Source organism: Callospermophilus lateralis, unplaced genomic scaffold, assembly GCF_048772815.1.
Source record: "Callospermophilus lateralis isolate mCalLat2 unplaced genomic scaffold, mCalLat2.hap1 Scaffold_1118, whole genome shotgun sequence".
In the NCBI taxonomy this organism is placed as follows: domain Eukaryota; kingdom Metazoa; phylum Chordata; class Mammalia; order Rodentia; family Sciuridae; genus Callospermophilus; species Callospermophilus lateralis.
The window spans coordinates 506,444-520,358 of record NW_027511439.1 but is presented as its reverse complement, the minus strand read 5'-3'; the positions used below and the strand labels follow the sequence as shown (position 1 = coordinate 520,358).

At 43.7% G+C, this 13,915-nt stretch overlaps 1 protein-coding gene across 1 annotated transcript; it reads right to left on the bottom strand.

Annotated features, from left to right (window-relative positions):
• Positions 1–275: 275 nt before the first annotated feature.
• LOC143386282 (olfactory receptor 2T3-like) lies at positions 276–1,232 on the bottom strand. Its single transcript, XM_076841475.1, has one exon. It carries the CDS (start codon positions 1,230–1,232, stop codon positions 276–278), a length of 957 nt encoding a protein of 318 aa, XP_076697590.1.
• Positions 1,233–13,915: the final 12,683 nt, after the last annotated feature.

The window sequence follows — 13,915 nt, the reverse complement described above, 5'->3', positions numbered from 1 at the left end:
GAGTCTCTGCTAGGCTTAAGGCTGGCCCCTAGGTCACAGGACATGCCCCGTGAACCCAGGATGGAGAGAGGTGAGTAAAAGCCACTAGGTCAGCTACTGAGACACAGTTAAATGATGTCAAGAAGTGAAATGCACTGAGAAAACAGGATGAATAGCAGCATAGAGGAGAAGCTCCAGACAGGAGTGGGACTATGGGAGGGCTCCTTGTTGGCTCTGGATCCTGAGGACAGCTGAGAGGAGAGATGGGGGAGGAGGAGGGAGGGGAAGAGGCAGGCTCACTCCCAGGTACTCCCTCTCAGAACCCTCGGGAGGGGCCTCCTTGACTGCAGCAGGCTCCTTAGAGCTGCAGTGACATCTCTGTTGTGCAGGCTGTAGATGAGGGGGTTCAGTACAGGGGTGAGGATGGTATAGAAAGCCGACACCATCACATCCTGCTGCGCTGTGTGGTAGGAGCCGGGGAGCATGTAAGTGTAGATGGCTGCACCAAAGAAGAGTAGCACCACTGTCATGTGGGAAGAGCAGGTGGCCAGTGCCTTCCTGCGGCCCTCAGCTGAGCTGGTCCTGTGGATGAGGAGCAGGATGAGGGTGTAGGAGCTGGAGATGACCACGGTGGGCACGAGGAGCATGAGGACACAGCACAGGTACATGAGCATCTTGTAGAGGGAGACATCCGAGCAGGAGAGCCTCAGCAGGGCAGGGGCCTCACAGAAGAAGCTCAGGATCTTCCTGGACTTGCAGAAGGGGAAGCTCATGGTGATGGGCATGAGCAGCAAGCCGTCCAGTGCTCCCAGGAGCCAGCAGCTGGACACCAGCAGCCGGCAGACCCTCTGGTTCATCAGCAGTGGGTAATGCAGAGGTCTGCAAATGGCGACATACCCGTCATAGGCCATGGCCGACAGAAGGAAAAACTCAGCCCCTGCCAGGGTCAGGTAGAAGAACATCTGGATCCCACAGCCTGCAGGGGAGATTGTATGGTCTCCCGTGACCTGGCCCACCAGCATATTGGGCACAGTCACAGAGATGTACAGGAGATCCATGAGAGAGAGCTGGCTGATGAAGGAGTACATGGGGGTCCAGAGGCAGGGCTCTGAGTAGATGAGAAGAATGAGGAGGGCGATCCCAGCTAGGGCCATCAAGAAAATGATGAAGGTCAAAGTGTAGAGGAGGGTAGTGTGGGTGGTGTTCCCAAAGAGTCCCATGAGGAGAAAACTGGTGCTTAAGTTTGATTCCATCAAGTTTCCTTCCCCACATGCATATCTAGCAGGTAGTTTCACCTATGAAGAGTGAGGGTTGTCACTCTCCCTCCATCACACCTGCGTGACTGTCCCAGTCTGCTTGGGTAAGACATGCACATCGAGCTATTTCCCCACACACTGGGTAAAATCGAGGTGTAATCCTAAATTCAAATCTCAGGGAAGTGAAGCTGTGCGCGGCCCCAGGAGCAGATTAAGCTGCTCCTGAATCTCGGGACCTGCGGGCTCATCAGGGTCTCACTGCTGGAAGTCAGAGTGAGGCAGCTGTGGAGGGTGATAATGTCAGTGGAGCTAAAAATCACACCTCACATCCTCTGAAAACCACAGTCTCCTCCAGAATCCTCTCCTCCTATATCTCCATCATGTGGACCCCGTGCAGGGAAAGGAGCAGCAGTGGCTGGCCACCCCTACAAGGGATTTAATCCACTAACCATCCTGCAGGAACATGATATGTACAAGAAATGGCAGAAATAAAAGTTGGAGATGCTCTAAATATCAACTATTTCATTTAAAAACAAATTAAGCACTTATTTCTCCTTCTGAGGATGCTGTTTCTCCCCTAAAACAGTGCCTGGGAGTGCAACATTCCATGTGCAGTGATAGGGGGAATGGAGTTGAAGGGCCAGGAGAGCAGTTGTGTAAAGACTCGGTGCTGCAGCCCCTGACAATCCTTGGATCCTTCCAGCCCTGAAGTCCACTTAGAAAACCAGTAGAGTCATCCCCTGGGATGACATCCCACAGCTTTGCTCAGGAACAGCTCCACCTGAGATGCACCTGCAGGTTTTCAGCCGACTGGTGTGAGTCACACTGGGCATGAAGAAAATCGTCCTGCACTCAAAGTTAAGGAGATGTCAGGCTGCAGACTACTGAGGGGTGGGAGTTCTGTGGCTGTCAGGCTGGTTGTCCTGGGGCTGCTGCACCCAGGGTAGAACAGCATGCAGAGGAAAAGTCACATAGCAGCTGAGTCCCAGGTACACACAAAGCAAAGCGCAGTGAACCTTGGGCAGGCAGAAAAGGCGAGTCTTCAGGAAAGCTGAAGTGTGACTCATGCAGGAGACAGCAGCAAGGATCAGCGGCTAGTGTTTCCTGGCCTCCTTCCTGGTGCAGAGTCCATCAGACCTGGCAGAGCAAAGCCTTGTGCTTTGCTTCTCTGCTCCCCAGTGAGTGAATCTGCACCACAGCAGCCCAGCGAAGTCATCCCCGTCCTAAAGATGGGCGATGGGTACACTGGGGAGGCAAGTAGGGAGTTTCATCAGCAGGTTCTTGACCTGAGGGAGCTAGACACACACCTGCTGTGTGACTTCCACGCTGCTGAGGAAGCCTGGACCAGCTCCCCAGGGGAACCTAGGAACTGCAGCGACCACTTGTCATCTATCCATCTTCCCCACGCTTGGCCTGCGCTCAGGATGGGACACCTGCTGTCCTCAGCCTCTCCAGAGGACCACCTTTCTGGTTTCTGTTGCTGTCCTGCTCTTGATGTTTTTCCCATTTGGTTTTCCAAGTATATTGTAACTTTCCACTTACAACAAACATGGCAGTTGTACATATTTGCCAATTTGATGGGGTAAAGCTATAAAAATCTCCATCTTTTTCAGTAGGACAGGCATATTGTTTTTTAAATTATTTTCCCAGCTTAAAATCATGTTTTCATATTTGGTATTCATTGTCTCACTCTATGAAATAAATCTGAATTTCAGAAAGGCAGGATTGTGCAGAACACACATAGTCAGACTATGAACCCAGACAGGATTGAAGGTCCCAGCTCTCTTCTCCTCAGTCTGTAATTGCTCTGTGCACCACCCAATGACCGCTTCAAGTCCTCTTCAACACAACCAAGCATTGCCCTTCAGTACCCTAATCAAGCAAGGGTAGGGGCCACGTAGACACTCTCCTGGCAGACTTGTAAGCCCATAGTAGGTCCACAAGAAACCTATTCACAGTTTAGCTATCTCCTAGTTGTGTCCAAGTTCACTCCATAGCCCCAAAGTTCAAGTGATAACATGCCTGACATGTTATCACCACAGCTTCCCACTGTCCCTTCTGTTTCTGTGGGAATGCCTGGCCCCACAGACTCGGGGCTGTGTGGAGGCCACAGGGGAAGGCAAAGACTACAACTGAAATGGGCATCGGCTAAAGCTGCAGTCCAGCTGCCCTGCTGGCTTCAGACTGCGTGATCTCAGTGGAGACCCTAAAATCCCTGTGGTTTCTCAGAATCCAGTCAAGCAGCACATGTACTCTTGTGTCTCTGAATCATAAGACACATTCGATTCCAACACCCAACTTGGTCTAAGCCTTCTTTGGGGAAGGGTAAGCCTCCTTTCTCATTGCCCTCTGCCTCCAGGCCCAAAGACCTCCCCTGAAGGTCTGTCTCTTTGTTACCTAACTTGAAATGGAGAAGTATGGGACGCCAATCTCTGGCACCCTTGCGCACTTCCCAGCACAGGGAGGCATAGGCATTGACTGGGCTTGTGTCTGTTCAGGCCAACTGACTCCGGGTCTGAGACCCTGCCCATCTCCACCTTGACTCTGAGGCCTGTTCTGCTTCCCCCAGGCTCCAGCTACCTCCAAACTCCACACCTCCGCCTTTGCACCTCTGTGCCTTTACATCTTTGTGCCTTTGCATTTTGAGACTCCCCTAGGCTGTTTCATGCCTGGCCTTACTCAATCAAGCTGTCTGAATTCCAGCACCCTACCCACTCAACTGCACTTCCAGTTCCTGCAAGGGTCTTCTGTACCCTAAAGGAGCTGACACCTCTGAGGGGACCCAGAGCTTTGACAGTGTCATTCCCAGAGGCCTCTATCACCTACTGCTGATTTCATTGCTTCTTTTCAAATTCCAACAAAAATTCTGCATGAATGACATGTATATCTATAATTAAAATGAAAGGTATTTTAAAAGGGTACCTGTTGTATAAGTATGAAAGTTAAAAATATGATTTTTTAAATAATTATAGGTGGAGGATGAATGTATTTGAATACTTAAAACCACAAAATTCTCCCTACATAAATTTTAACTAGTGTAAAAGCATCCATGATCTGTACACTGATAATATGAATGTTTTACTCATGTATATCACACTTCAGCTAATAATTTATAAAGGGGCTGGGGATATAGCTCAGTTGGTAGAGTGCTTACCTCACATGCACAAGGACCTGGGTTCGATCCCTAGCACCATCAAAAAGGAAAAAAAAAATAGTTTTATAAGGTTGATCTAGAAAACACATAAACAGATTCAAGAGTACAAAGAGAAATTAATAATGAAGCTCTCCATCGCCCTTGATCCTAGAGACTGAACCAGGGGATGCCCAGTGCCACCAACAGACTCCAGGTGCTCACGGCAACACAGGGTGCACTTGGCATCACCTCAAGCAGTCGCAGGGGTCCTGCCTCTCAACCCTGCCTACTCCGAGGGACCCAGGTCTGAACCTAGAGCAGCACTCCTTCCTCGCCTCCTGTTCATGTGGCGTGAGGAGGTCACATGTTCTAACCATTCACTGTTTGTTTGTGCTAGGAGGTACTGTGCTTGTTTCCTTCCCCATGTCCCCCAGCAATAACATCATGCCTGGCACATAGGAAAAATTAATTAGCATCTGTTAAGTGAATAAATAACTGGAGAAGGCAAATTTATGTTCCAAAATTAAATTAGTACCACCCCTTTGGGAGTGAATTAGTAATGGCTTTTAACTCACAGAAGTTCTTCCCCTGCACCTTAGGCATTCCAAGGAAATGTACAAAGATATGAACCTTGAAAGAAAGTGGGAAACCTAAATACTTCTCTATGGAAAAATGCATGCATAAATAACAACATTAATGTCAATTCATTGAAACTCTTCAAAAAAACAGGGCTGAAAGAAAAGAGGTCACAAAATGATCAGTGTGATACCATTTAACAAAACACCATCCTGCAAAATCTTAACATATTAACGTTTTAAATATGAACACACATATTTGCTGTAGTCATTAAAAACTGATAAGCAAGATACACACCCACTGCAAGGGAAGTACTTTCTCTGAGAACAGTGAAGCAGGGACCCAAAGGGACACAGGTAGGGCTCCAATGTGTCTATAACATATTTTAAGAGTTGATATTTCTTTCAAATTTTTGGAGTGGAATTTGAGCAAGGTGAACACTACATTAATTTAAATGTATGTGTGTGTGTGTGTGTGTGTGTGTGTGTGTGTGTGTGTATGCATACTCAGCTATGAAATATTTTAAATAAATTATACTAAATAAGTTATTTCCATTCAAAAGCCAAAACACACTATTTCTTAGTGGTATAGGTTATTAACTGTCATTAGCCTTTGCCCTTATTAGAGGACAATGATCACAGTAGACAATACTATATGTAAATCATTAGATTTGGTAAATGTGCACATGTCAGTCTCAAAAACAAAATGAAAAGATAGAATACATCAGTAGCTATTCCCTCCTGTAGGAAACCATTCATAAGCCATCAGAGAAATAATGTGTCAGTTAAATTTCAAAGCTCTGTGTCATGCAAAAATGTTTCAATCCTGTTTTCATACCTGTGACAGTGGCTTTATGCTGATGCTCCACCTATTCTGGGTAAACATCATAGGACTTACAAGTTAATGTTTAATGGTAGTTTATTTCTAATGGAAAGTTTTCATTGCCATTGCAATTTGAATTATTCTAAAAATGAAATCACAAGCCAGATATGTTGACTTGCACAGTTTCAATTACATATCACCTAAATACACCTGGTTCTGTGGAAAGTTTTCCGTTAGCTTGAAGCCATTTGCATGTCTTCTTGCAGATCTCTTATAATTCTTTTATGAAATTATGTTCAGTAAGCATAAGAGTAGGATTCTCTCTGCACATAGCTGGTGATCTGTGTCACATGGCTTCTTATGTCGGTGCCCACACTGCCCTGACTGCTGAGCACTGTGTCAGGTGAGGGAAGGACAGCCAGGCTGCACCCTGAGTCAGGATGGAGAACCGTGATCTGTGGGACTTCCAATATGCTGCAGCAGAGACTTGTCAGCATTCTTTTTTTTTTTTTTTCAGGGATTGAACTCAGGAAGATCACAAAGATAAAAACATTATTCATAGAATTGGAAAGAATAAAGACATGTAATTTTGATTTCTTCTTCTGGTTCATTCTGATCAGACACAAAACATCTTTTTTTTTAGAGAGAGAGAGAGAGAGAGAGAGAGAGAGAGAGAGAGAGAGAGAGAATTTTAATATTTATTTTTTAGTTTTCGGAGGACACAACATCTTTGTTTATATGTGGTGCTGAGGATCGAACCCGGGCCTCACGCATGCCAGGCAAGCGCGCTACCACTTAAGCCACATCCCCAGCCCCCCAGACACCAAACATCTTTAGCAACATTATAATATCATCTATGCTCAGATTTACACTTCTGCAATCTTTGTAATGTTTTGAATAACCAATAAAAAAAAAGATTTACACTTCTCACTAAATCAAAAATTTGAGATATTTATTCATATGTTTAATAGTTATCTTCAAAATAGAGAATTCACTGAGAAATCAAACTTTTTCCATGCACATTTACATTTAATTTACATTTAGTTGCTGCTATAAATTAGATATTAGTGGTTTCTCCAGCTTCAGTCTGATCATGTAACTTATAGCAACAAGGTTCAGATTCCTACAGATTTCCTAATTAGCTGAAAGACCCTCTATGAGCCGCTCTAGGTCTCTGCCTCCGCTCACACCAAACAGGGATAATAACACTACAACCTTGTATATGTGCCTTCTAGGCAAGCAGACTAAAGACCATGTGAAAGTATTTGCTGAAGTCACCTAATATGTGTCAGGAAACATACATAATGTTTTATCTACAAAAATGTGCCAAGTCTATCCTCACCAGTTAATCCCTTCTTAGTTTTAGGGTGGATTCTATTTATTTTCGCTCTCCACACAAATTCAGTCTTATGGCAATGGCATATTATTCGTGATTTTGAGTTGTTTCCCCATTTGATCATTGTGAGAAGTAAAGGAATTTTCAAAACTGACTTCAAATGTGAGTATTGTCATTTGATTTTCTATTTCCACTCAAAGATAGACATAATTGAAAACTTAAAAACAATAAAAAACAGAAAAGTCAATAAAGCAAACACTTGATTTCTATAGTTGGGGTCAGAAGTGTCCCCCAAAGACCAGGGTTGAAGGATGGTCCCGAGGGTGGTCTACTGGAAGGTGTCACTTTCAGGAGGTGGGGCCTAGTGGGAGGCAGGTAGGTTGTTCAGGGTGTGAACAACCTACCTTCCCATCTTTCCTTGCTTCCTGGCCACCGTGAGTGACAGCTTTGCTGCACCAGGTGTACACCATGATATTCTGCCTTGCCACAGGCCGAAGTGATGGAACCAGGCAACCACAGGGAGGAACCTCGGAAGCTATGAGCCAGAATGATCTTTCCTCCTTGTAAGTTTTTTATCTCGGGTATTTTGTTACAGTCATGGAAACCCGACAGTGATTCTTAAAAAAGATCAAACAAATGGATAGATTAGTAGCCATATACAGAGACAGAAGAATCAATCATCCCCACATACGTATACATTCCACTTGCAATGGAATTGGTCTTATGGTGATTACAGAAGATAAAACAATTCAAATAGAGAATACAAGAAGCAAGTAAGAGTAGATTGGTTCAAAATTTTTTTGAGATATTAGTTTTATTATTATGCAGGTATTGTGAGGCCAAGATCAGGAGAAGGCAAGGAATGAATGAGGTTTAAATGCTGTACTCACAGATCTCAAGAGAAAAGGGAAAGCTGTGCCATGTGGAGAGTGGGGGAATGAGGGCACATAAGGGGGATGAGGGAGCCAGGAGAAAGAGCAGACAGCACACAGCTCAAACCTATGAAAACCTCCTAAGGTGAGGTGTTGGGCCAGGAGGGTTTCATTACAGCAGGACCTCACAGGAGTGGCCGGTCTCCCAGAACCTGCCATGGTGAAATGTGAAGCCATCTAATGATCCCAGGAACCAGCAGCCAGATGCCAGGAGGAATCTCAGTCCATGGCTCATGTGGACAGAGGAACAGGGAAGATGGCAGACAGCCACATAGCATCATGGGCCAGGCAGCTAGAAAGTAGTACTCTGCACCTCCCACATCAGGTGAAAGCTCATCCAGGTTTCAGAGCCGAGGACTGAGATGCCCTTGTTTTGGCTGATTGGTTCACCAGCATTTGGGGCACAATGACAGAAGTATGTATCAGTCCATGAGTTGAAAAGTCACTGATGCAGAAGCAGATGGGGACATGCAGAGAGGAGTCCCTGTGGCTCAGAAGTATCAATGCAATGTTCCCAGACTCGGCCATCAGGAATGTTCTGAGAATGAGTAGAGGTGGCCAGGGGCTTGAAGGACTGGCCAAGATCCCCAACAGGAAAAGGTGAGTACCAGGGCCTTCCTGCCAGCCACATAATGACCAAATGGTCAAAGTGACTTTAACCAGAGGACAAAGCAAATCTTTTGTTATTTATAAGCATACAGTTATCATTCCTGGCAAAGTTTCCTTTAATGTATTTTATAGTCTCAACTTGAAAAAAATTTCAGAGTCTCCAAGATCAGATGTGAATTTGCACAAAAAAAAGAGACATCATTTTAGATTATGATAGATTCTCTACCTGGAGTGGAAATGTACCCTTTATATTTAAAACAAGGTATACAGCAGAAATCACAATGTCATTTTTATGAAAAAGGAAATTGAAATCAGAAAACACAATTCCCCATGAGAAAGATTTGGTGATATCAGTGGGCTGCCATGGATGGACAGTAGGGGATGGCCCCTGGGATCTGTTGGCTCTCTGTCTGATACTGTGTGTCACACACCTCAGTTGTGGCCACCAAATTGCAACAAGGAGATCAGAAACTTCTCCCTGTGTGGGCTGAGTCACTGGCTAAGAACTGAGAACCGGATCATGGCGACAGTCGTGTCTTTTGCATGTTGGTGTTTAGCAATCTGTGGTTTCAGCCCTGCCCACTGTTACCTGCTCTGTCACTCATTCAGTTGCTCACTCAGAGAGCAGCTGGCTGCCATGTTGGGGCTGACCTATGGAAAGGCCCAAGTGGCCCTGGCCAGCAGCCAGCCATCTAGTACCTAGATTCTGTCCATGGTCATGGGAGGGAGCTTGCAAGGGGGCCATTCTCATTTGGGCCCACAGTGGATAGCTGTCCCAGCCAATGTCTTCACTGGTTTTGTGAGAGACCCCAGACCTGAGACACCTGCTGAGCAGTACCCAGATCTGGCTCAGAAAACTTTAAACAATGTTTGTTGTTTTAAGTGGCTAAGTTTTAGAATAGTCTATTACACAATCATTGGTAATGAACATATCATCTATTGTATTTTTAAAATCAAAACAATCACAGCCTATTTGAATCAAAACTATACAAGAAATGGGTAATGTCCATAGAAAAGTATAAAAGAATGAAGATAAATATTGAGTTATATTTGCACAAACATTTGTAATAGCAGTGAAAGATAAACATTAAACAGCATCAGGAAATATATTAATGTGAAAATGTATGAAATAGAAATTGAAGTTTGTTTATTTAAGAAAATTGTAACAAGCACAGGGAAATGGAAATCAAGCCTGTGAAGCATTAGAAAGAAGAAGTTACAGAAATCTTCACAAAGATGAATAGCACTTACCGATCTTAGCTCACCTTTGAAAGAAAAAAACTCAAAGGAAAGTCAAAGGTGTTCTTTAAATCTAAAGGTAGCCAAGGACATGATAAATATGAGGTTACATGTCCTCTCAGTGAAAAGAACAGGACAGTAAACATGCACTAGGAAGATGAAAACCAAGCCTGAGCATGAGTTGCAGGAAACAGCAGGTGCCCAACAGCACAGAGAAGCAGCAGAGCAGCAGTGGTGTGGGGTAGTGAGCTTGCTGAACTGCAGAGACCTTGATGCCAAAGGCTTGGCTGGGAGAAAAGACAGACTTCTTAATAAATGGCACAGGAAAAAATGGAGAATGCATTGGGGAAGAATGAAGCTAGATCTCTGTCTCTCACCCTGCCCAAAAATCAACTCAAAGTGGATCAAAGACCTAGAAATTAGACCAGAAACTCCACAACTGCCAGGAGACAACATGACAGAAACACTCCAACATTCTGACTCGGACACAACTTCCTCCAAAGGACCCTTAGCGCTCAAGAAACAGTGCCAGGAGTTCATAAACGAGATCACATCCAATTAGAAAAGCTTTGCACTGCAAAGGAAACAAGAGAGAAGAGAGAACCTACGGAGGGGAAGAAATATTTGGTAGCACATATAGGGGACTAATATCCAAATATATAAAGAACTCAAACAATTTAACAACCAAAATACGAATAACCCAATCAATAAAGGGGCAAAATAACTAAACAGACACTTCTAAAAAGAAGAAATACAAATGTCGAGCAAATATATAAAGAAATAGTCAAGGGCTGGGGATGTGGCTCAAGCGATAGTGCTCTTGCCTGGCATGCATGCGGCCCGGGTTTGATCCTCAGCACCACATACAAAGATGTTGTATCCGCCAGAAACTAAAAAATAAATATTAAAAAACATTCTCTCTCTCTCTCTCTCTCTCTCTCTCTCTTTCTCCCCCTCCTCTCTCTCTCTCTAAAAAAAAATAAAGAAAGAAATCGTCAACATTTCTAGCAGTCAGAGAAATGCAAATCAAAACTACATTGATATTTCATCTCCTTTCAGTTAGAATGGCAGTCATCAAGAATACAAACAATAATCAATGCTGGTGAGGATGTGGGGGGAAAGGATCACTTATACGCTGTTAATATGATTGTATATTAGTACAACCACTATCAAATAAGCATGGAGTTTCCTCAAAAGCAATGATATGACCCAGCTATACCACTCCTTGGTATTTATTCTAAAAAATTAAAGTTGGCATGCTACAACAATATATGCATACTCCTGTTCATAGCAACACAATTCACAATAAGTTATGGAACCAGCTCAGATGCCTGTTAACAGATAAACAGATAAAGAAAATGGGGTCTGTAAACACATGGGGTTCTACTCAGCAATAAGGAAGTAGATGGAACAGGACAACATCCTGATAAGGGAAACAGCCAGACTCCAACAGTCAGGGTTTGTGTATTTTCTCTCATTTGTGGAAATTAAAGAGAAAAAGTGGGGGAAATGGTAGTAGAAGGGAGACCAGTACCATAGAGGATGAGGGTTGGAGAAGGGAGGGAGGGGAGGGGGAAGTATGGGGAATGAATGTAATCATAATTCATCAATACGTACATTCTTAAAATTAAGAAACAGGTCCGGGGCTGTGGCTCAGTGCTATAGCACTCACCTAGAATGTGTGAGGCCCTGAGTTCAATTCTGAGCACCGCATATGAATACATAAAAATAAAGTGCTTCAACAACTTAAATAAATAAATAAATAAAATTAAGAAACATCCATAAGCATGCTACTTTATAGAACACACAAAATTAATAGAAAAAAAAATGTATGTAACTTAAACTATGGGCAAACATACAAAAAAACACAAAAAAATATTTTTAAAAAATTAGAAGTGGGATGATTTCACATGAGTAAAATTCTACTAACTAAAATAATAGGGGTGATTTCATATTCAAAAATGCCCAAATAGAGGTCCTCTCCCTCCCTCCCTCTGCAAGGAATCTATGACCTGCTCAGTTTCTGAATGGAACTATCGTTTCCTGCCCTCAACTCGCCCTCTCATGTTTCCTTAACTACTGCCTAGTGGATTTCCTGACTTGGATGTGTCCATCAATGGGAATAATAGAAAAATTAAATTAAAATACCTAAGTAAAGTTAAGATACATGCTTCCGAATTTAAAATAGATTATAATTCAATTTTGGGTGTATGAAGAAAATCGTTTTAAAAGACAGCACTATTTGTACATGATTTTTGTGTTTAAGAAAATGTCTTAATGAAAAAGGAGAGCTACAGTGAATGATCAGCTACACTTGCTCCATCCTCTCTATCTGACAATTCCTTGCTTGAGATTTGCCTACTCACCAGAATTCATCATCTCAAGATCATGTCATTTCTACAGCTTCCCACGAATGTGTATAGCACTGGAGAAACTTGCACTAGATGTGTGTGTTCCCAGCTGCATAGGAAATTGTGCTCTGCCTTCCCAACCTGCACTTTTGTGAGATGCTTTTCATGTTTCTGTGCTTTTCTAGGGGACAAGTTTGCTGCTCAAAGTGGCCTGAGTTTGTCTAATGTGACTGCAATCAAGAAAGTTGTGCGAGGATTACGAAGCCAGTGGAGCTAGCTCAGCCTCTCTCGGCCAGGTGCTGAGTTCAAGTTTAGTGCTAACTGACTCAGTGAGGTCACCACGCTACACCTTCATCAGAGTCTCAAGGGTAGTGAGTCCTTAAAGAGAAACACAGGAAACAGATGAAGATAATGTGATCAGAGGTGCCCAGGCACTTAGCCCTGTGTTTGCTTTGGGGCGATGACTCATTATTCACTAACTCAGTGTGCTCAATAATTACTATTGAACACAAACACATCATATAACAAGAACCAACTTGTATATCAAAAAAGGTGGATCTACTGGGGCAAGTGAGCAAAGAATGTTTCTTCCATATTGCAGAATAAAGCCCCCCTTCCTAGGAGGGGTGGAGGGAAGTGTATCTTTTTCAAACATGACATGCAAAAATATCTTGTGACAAGGTGTATGTTTTCATCCTGGAATACTTTTTAAAGGATATGAAGTCACTTGATAATTCTGTCTCTTATAGTTTCTCAGGGAAATCTGGAAACCTTGTGAAATGATCCAGTTGGATATGGAGCCGAGGACATCCACCATGGATCTCTGATCCACCCTTCACCCCAAATGCCAACAGAGGGAAATAGCAACCCACAACCATCACAAAAGAAGCTGAGAGACTCCCAGGACAGTCTCTTATCTACAGGGAGTGATGGCCTCCTCCATAAAGCACCTGAGAGGAAATTCATCTGTCCCCACCGGGTGGGGAGTTAGCCTAGGCTGAGGGTGACCCTAATGCCTTAAGGAGTGCCCCATGGTCTCTGGTCTGCTCTCACATAGCTTTCCTGATCCCTCTATGTCCTGCCTTGTGAGCAAAATGGTCTTCTGAGAAACCTGTCCCCTCCCAAGAGCTCCTGTCTCACTCAGTTCCACTTAATGATCTGAAGAGTTATTACTAGAAGATAAAATGATTTGACTTATTGAATGCTTTTCTTTAGATGAGATTTCTTGCTAATTCTCTAGCTGAGCAAGTCACACTTGACACTACCAGTTCAGTTTCGCTCGCCCTCTCTTCAGGGAAGTGGTGTGAGATGAACTAACTCTCCAGCACAGGTGACGTTGGAATGGGTGCAGTGGATTGCCTTGTGACACTTGCTGGCTTTCTCACCCTGGATTCGGCTTCAAGGATTGTGTTTGTTTGGAGAATCTTTTTTAAAAAAATTACATTTTCTCTCCATTCTTTAAAAATTGCCCAAGCAGTTAGTTATCACATTTGCAATATGGAATTTCTTTTTTTTCCGCCCCCGTACCAGGGATTGAACTCAGGTACACTCGACCACTGATCCACATGCCCAACACTATTTTGCACTTTATTTAGAGATAGGGTCTCACTGACTTGTTGAGCACCTCACCTTTGCTGAGTCTGACTTTGAACCCGTGATCCTCCTGTCTCAGGCTCCTGAGC